At 66.6% G+C, this 6,651-nt stretch overlaps 1 protein-coding gene across 1 annotated transcript in view; it reads right to left on the bottom strand.

Annotated features, from left to right (window-relative positions):
- Positions 1-1,375: 1,375 nt before the first annotated feature.
- HUNK (hormonally up-regulated Neu-associated kinase) overlaps positions 1,376-6,651 on the bottom strand; it is a 39,146-nt gene continuing 33,870 nt past the window's right edge. Inside the window, 3 exon segments of the mRNA XM_079767250.1 lie at positions 1,376-4,050; positions 5,651-5,662; positions 5,665-5,830. Coding sequence (XP_079623376.1) covers positions 3,419-4,050; positions 5,651-5,662; positions 5,665-5,830 — 810 coding nt within the window. The 3' untranslated portion in view covers positions 1,376-3,418.

Below are 6,651 nucleotides of genomic sequence, written 5' to 3'. Positions count from 1 at the left end.
GGGGCCTGACCCACTGCAGGGGCCCAGACCTGGGCAAGGCCGGCGCCACCCCAATGGGAACACCGGCAGGTCCTCGGGGTCCCCGCAGGGACACCGTCTGCAGAGAAGTCTTCCTTTGGTTAAAAAAGTCCCTCATGATCACACCGAGGGGGAGGGAGAACTAAAGGCCGAGCTCCCGGGCCGTCCCATCCTGACGCGCAGATGTGTGCACGCGCCCTCTCCCCTCGCGGATGTGTGCATGCGCCCCCTTGGGCCTCTCGTGTTGACCTGCACCCCAACCCGCCCCGGCCCACGCATTCACGGGCCCCAGGAGGCCGAGCCACAGCAACATGTCTGTAAGAAACAAAGCTTTGCCCTCGCTGGTGTGGCTCAGTGGACAGAGCGTCGGCCTGCGGACTGGAGGGTCCCGGGTTCGATTCCGGTCAAGGGCACAGGCCCGGGTTACGGGCTCATCCCCAGTTGGGGGCGTGCAGGAGGCAGCCGATCAATGATTCTCTCTCATCACTGATGCTTCTATCTTTCTCTCTCCCCCTTCCTCTCTGAAATCAATAAAAAAATATTTTAAAAAAGAAAAGAAAAAAGAAACAAAGCTTTCTTGAGGCCCCGGTTTTGTCTTTGGAAAAGCTGGGGTTCAGTCACATAACCTCAGGTCCCTTTGTCCTAAAATGTTCTCATTACTGCCCGGCCGGTGTGGCTCAGTGGTTGAGCTTCGACCTATGAACCAAGAGGTCAGGGTTCAATTCCGGTCAAGGGCACATGACGGGCTGTGGGCTTGATCCCCAGTAGGGGGCGTGCAGGAGGCAGCCAATCAAAGAGTCTCTCATCACTGATGTTTCTCTCTCTCCTTCTCCCTTCCGCTCTGAAATCAATTTAAAAAATTTAAAAACAAAAACCAGGTGGCCAGTCGTGCCCCGTCCCTGCTCCACCAAACTCCAGGCTGCTCACAGGGTCCCACTTCCCCCGCGCCCCCCTCTGAGTCACCACGTGCAGGGGACGCACACAAACACGCCGTGCTCCGTCACGGGGGGGAGTCAGGTCACGGAGGGAGTTGGGGCGAGGACAACCCAATGGCCACCTGCCCCTTCCCACGTCCTCACCTCTCCACCCCTCGCCTTCCAGTCTTCCCGGGAGATCCCGAATCCATACCCCGCCCCCACCCCCAAAAAAACGCTGACTCGCCCCGAACTGCCACCTGTGGGTGCCAGCCCACGGCCGTCGGTGGACAACGCAGGCATGGGAGCAGGAGACACCCCCACACCCACCTCGACACCCCCCATGACGGTCCCTCGTGGGCCAGAACGTGACTCAGAAGGTACAGCCGCCTGCCCCGCACCCGCCGTTTTCCGCTTTGTCAGCAAACAAACGCAGCCGCCGTCACAGTGGGAGCGTGTATTTCACAGTCGCACGGAGCAGACACAACAGCGGGACAAGCACCGGCCGGCTCACGCCCAGGTCGCAGCCACGTCCCCTCCTGGAGCTCAGACGGTGAGTCATTTCCGTGGGGACTCCGGGCCGACGCGGCCACGGCGCGGGCGCACACGCAGACAGGCCCGGGTCACAGCGCGCTCGTACCGATGGGGGGAGTCCGGTTCTCGTATAAATATCAAGTAACAAAGCATCGGACACTTCCTCTCTCGCTGGATCTCACAGATCCCACAGGTGCTCACACACACACACACACACACACACACACAGGTGAGCCCCTCACCGGGCAGGGGAGTCCGCAGTTGAGGTCACCAGCGTGGTCCGGCGGGGGGGCCGTTCGGGAACAGGCCAGCGCGGATGGGGACGGGGACACGCTCGTCCAGGGAGCCAGGACACAGACAGGGACCTGGGCGAGGAGCCCACAGGCGGGGAGCCCCCCCCAAAACAGGTCCCTTCCTGATCGAAACCCAACGCGTGTCCATGGACAGGCATTTTCCAGACGCTTCTTTCGGCTTCCAAAGCTCTATTTCCAATGGAATGTTCCAGAACCCAGAACGGAGCCAGACAAGGGAATTGCAGCCACAGCTGGAGCCCGACTCCCTCCTACCAGGCCCCACCCAGGGAGCGCAGCTGCAGGTCCCGTCCAGGGGCTCAGGGCTCAGCAAACGCCCCACTCCCCTCGCCCAGGCAGACGGGGGCTGGGGCAGAGGTCTCCCTGGCACTGCCCGGCCGCCATGCAGACGGGCACGGTCTTTGAGGACACGTCCTGGGGCGGCCGCCGCGGTGGCTCATGTCCCTTCAGCCGCCGTGTAAGCTGCCCCTGAATTAGCCCCCCGTCCGCCCTGTGCCAGTTCTCTTTCCAAAGCTGCTCAGGACCACGGGGTCCCCAGGCCCAGGCCCAGGCCGCACGGGGGGCGTGGAGCCGCGGTGATGTTGGTTCCGTCCTGGGGGAGGTGTGAGCTCGGGGCAGGGACTCGGAGCTGCTTTCCTCCGAGAGGACCCAGTGCTGAACTGGGCCCGTGATCCCGCCGGGCCAGCTCGTGGCCAACCGGCTCCGCTGGAACCAGGCGGGCGCGCTCGCTCTCCGGGCGGCGAGGAAGCCGCCTGCGCTGCGTGGAGGTGCCATGCCTTCCAGATGCATCCACACCCCCCTCACCCGTCTTCTCTCTAAACACCCCACTGACACGGGGCTCCACCCTCCGAGGGGCAGGACCACGCGGACACAATGGCGCCAACACAGGGCGCCAGCCACCACGCATCACCTGCGTGATCGCTCACGCCTCCTCGCCCTTCCTCCCCCGCAAGCACGTTCGGGGAACCACTCCCGGCCCTCCATCGGGTCTAAAATGATGTGGCTTCCGTGTCACCTCCCGCAGAGCAAGGCCGTCTCGGGGGACGAGGGCTCAACCAGCACGTTTCACCCGCGAAAGGAAACTGGCAGAACCCCGTGGCAGAACCCAGCCCTTCGCGGGGTCCCCACCTCGGCCCGGTCTGTGCCCAGCTGCCCCTGCCCGCTGAGGGGCCAGCACGTGGCCGCGGCTCCTGCCCGTCTTCCCGCGAGGTCCGGCTGGCGATCCAGGACAGGAAACCGTGGCTGGAGGACGTGGCCTCAGTCCCCGTGGCGGTGACCGTGGCTGAAGGGAGGTGATCCAGAGGCTCAGCAGAGCAGTGAGGGGGGCCTGGTCACAGCCCTGACCTGAGCGCCCGGGGCCGATGCGGGTGTTCACCCCAGCCCAGATGAGGGGGGGAGGGGTGAGAGGAAACGCACGTCACCGGCTGTACCCCAGCCCACCCTGCTAGGGAATTCCAGCATCTGCAGGTCCTGACACCAGACCGGGTGGAGCAGCGTGGGGCCTGTGGGTTCAGCTGCCCCCCAGGTGGGAGCTGCATGGCTGGAGGCCGGGCCGTGCGGGGGGTCCTGAGCCTCCGCCTGAAGGACTGTGGGGCTCGTGCCGTCGCTGTCCTTGGGGCGCCCAGTCCCACTGCTGCCCGGTTAGCACTGGCCCTGGACGGCCGGGGCCACGTCGAAGGGGAGGCTGGCGGGCGCCGCGGGCGGCAGCGGGGGCAGGCTGGCCTCCAGCGGCCGGTCTGCGGGGGGCTGCAGGCTCTGGTGCCGTTTCCGCAGCATCTGCCCGATGCCCATCATGGGGAACCGGCCCCGGCTTTTCACTCCATTGGGGCTCCCCAGGGGCTGCGGGGCGCCGGCACCGGGACCCAGGGGGGAGGGGCACACGCCCCCCTCTTTCGGGAGGCAGTTCTCTTCGTGAGCAAAGGAGACCAGGGTGGGATGCAAAGGAGTCTGGAGCGGGGACGGGCTTCCGGGCAGCAGGGAGGGGGACAGCGCCCGCTCCCCGGGGGGGCCCAGCGCCCTGCAGGGGGGCGCCGCGGGCAGCAGGTCCGGCGGGTCCTCGCGCTCCACGGACTCGAAGGAGCGGACCATGTCCGGCACCAGCGGCTCCTCTCTGGGGGCGACGCTGCTGCCCCCGGGGCCCTGCAGCGGGGGCTCCGGCTTCTTGACGATCCGGGGGGTCCTGGGCGGGGGGCCGGGGATGAACTCCATGGAGGAGGAGGCCACACAACTGGGGTCCGAGGTTTTGCGGAAGATACTGCGGCAGCTGAAGGAATCTGCGCACCGAGAGAGCACAGGGCACCGTGAGGCGCCAGCTCGGTCCCTCCCGCCAGCGCGGCTGCAGCCTGGCTGAGACCGGCCCCACCGAGGCCACGGGGCAGCTCCCGGGTGGAGGGGCACAGGCTGGCACCGGGGCTCGGGGGGGGGGGTGCTCCTGGGTGGAGGGGCAGAGGCTGCACCGAGGCTGGGGGGGCAGGGTCTCCTGGGTGGAGGGGCAGAGGCTGGCACCGAGGCCACGGGGCGCAGATCTGCCTGCTGGCACCAGCGTGGCACCTGCTGTTGCCTGGTTGCTGAAAGGTCTGGACCCTGCAGAGCGTTTGAATTAAAGGTCCAGGGCCCTGGCCGGGTTGGCTCAGTTGCTTGAGCATTGACCTGCGGACCGAAGGGTCCCGGGTTCGATTCCAGTCAAGGGCATGGACCTCGGTTGCAGGCTCCTCCCCGGCCCAGGCCCTGATTGGGGTGTGTATAGGAGGCAGCCCATCGATGTCTCTCTCACGTCGATGGGGGTTTCTCTCCGTCTCTCCCTCTCTTCCTCTCTCTCTAGAGGCCCAGGGGAAACATCCTCGGGGGAGGGGTTACACAGGCCCAGGCTCCGCGGGCAGCCACCAAGGCGCGGGGCACACAGCCCGACACGCAGAGGACACGGATGCTGGGAGGGCCGTTCCCTCACGGCTCCTTCTTGGTGGTGACAAGCACACGACACACATCGACCATCTTCCCATTTTACGTGTCCAGGTCAGCAGCGTTCGGGGCAGTCCCACGGCCACACAGACCTCTTCCCTGGCAGACCTAATCCTCCCCCTCCCGCCCCCGAGCCCGGGCCCCGCCATCCTCCTCCCTGCCTGAGCTCGGCCACTCGAGGTCCCGCCTGTAAGTGATCTACACGTTTGTCCTCACTTAGCGTGACGTCCTCATGGGTCACACATGTTGTATGCAGCCTGGGCCTTCTCAAGGCTCCCTCGTGACCCCGATCCCAGCGGAGCCTCCTCGTGCTGACGACACAGACAGAAGGCCCCTCTGTCCAAGGCCACGAGCCAGCCCTGGTCTCCACCCCGAGCCGGGCGGACGGGCCAGGTCGGCAGGCGGGGCCCACAGGGAGAACGGCCCAGCGCGGGCCCAAGAAACCACCCTCGCTCCTGGGCACGGGCTGCGCCGGCTCCTCCTGCCACTGCACGTCTGACGGCCCGGCGGGGCCCCCGCTCAGGACAGGCCGCTGCACCCCACCTCTGCACCCACCACACTGCACCCCACCTCTGCACCCACCACACTGCACCCCACCTCTGCACCCACCACACTGCACCCCACCTCTGCACCCACCACACTGCACCCCACCTCTGCACCCACACTGCACCCCACCTCTGCCTTCTCAGGCCCCTCCTGCCCGGTGGCTGACAGCATAGTCACAACCTCGGCTGCATTGCTCCCAGAGGCCTCAGGGCACTAACTCTGCTTTCCCACGGGCACGGGTTCCTGTCTGTCCCTGGGGCCCACGCAGCCACGTGGAGGGGACACGGCAGCCACGCAGCCACGGGGAGGGGCACAGTGCCAGGCAGCCCGGTGCGTGGAGTGGCCCGGGGGCAGCGGCGCGCCACCCACCTCTGTCGGGGGGCCGGGCCGGGCCCTGCGGTCCCGCAGCAGCGCCCTGGTGCTCTGCAGCTGCGTCGCGAGCGCGGCGGGGGGCGGCCTGGGCGCCGGCAGGTGCTGCTCCAGCTTCTTGGGGAACGGCCGGGGAAGGAAGTCCCCCTTTCTCTCTTGCTCTTTGGGCTTCTGTCCTGCCAATCAGGAGCGAACACGTGCTGAGACGCACACGGGGCCCAGAGCGCGGTTCCCGTGGGAAGGTCATCCGCGATCTGAGACCCGGCTCCCCCAAACCGAGCCTGGGCCACTGCAGGGACCCCGCCGCCCGCCCTGGGCCACCTCAGGCTCCCGTCCCCCCGGCCACCTGCACTGAGAGGTCTCCAGACGGCCAAGGTCACCCGGGAGGTCAATTATTTCTAGAACAATCCGGCGAACTAAGGCAAAGCAGAGGGGCCTCTGGGACCCGCCGTCCACCGAGAGCGAGCCCCGGGGCTCTGCCCACACAGCGGCTTTGTGCAGGGACGGAGCCTCTGCGTCCGGACGGGAGGTCATGCGTGTTGTGACGGCGCCGAGCGGGGCCGGGGCCCGCACCCTGAGCGCCGGTGAGTGTCTGACCCGGTGGAAATGGTCGTTGTGCCCTTAAACTGGCACCGTGGAGCCATCTCTGCTCCAAGTCTCTAGAAACCCCTCCGAGGGCTGGGGGTGAGGACTCCAGCGAGGGGACATGGAGTCCCTGTGCCTTCAGCCCTAACGGGGACGGAGCGGTCAAGCACGAAGATGTTCACTGTGCGTCTTATTTCAGAGTTTCTGACACTTTTAAAAGTGAAGTTTCTCCAGCAAAGGGGTGACTGACAAAGGGGTGCTGGCAGAGCCCAGAGCCGGGGCGGAGTCCCGCCACCCTCGGGCATCACGTGTTGGGGGGACCCAGGCTTGGTCACCGCCGCGCAGAGGCTGGTGGGAAGGGTTGTGGTGGAGGAGGGAACACGGCTAGCAGCAGCCTTCAGGGCAGCAGGTCACCC

The sequence above is a fragment of the Cnephaeus nilssonii genome (genome assembly GCF_951640355.1).
Source record: "Cnephaeus nilssonii genome assembly, chromosome: 3".
Lineage (NCBI taxonomy): Eukaryota > Metazoa > Chordata > Mammalia > Chiroptera > Vespertilionidae > Cnephaeus > Cnephaeus nilssonii.
Note: the sequence above shows the minus strand (reverse complement) of the source record. Positions and strands in the feature narration are given on the sequence as shown.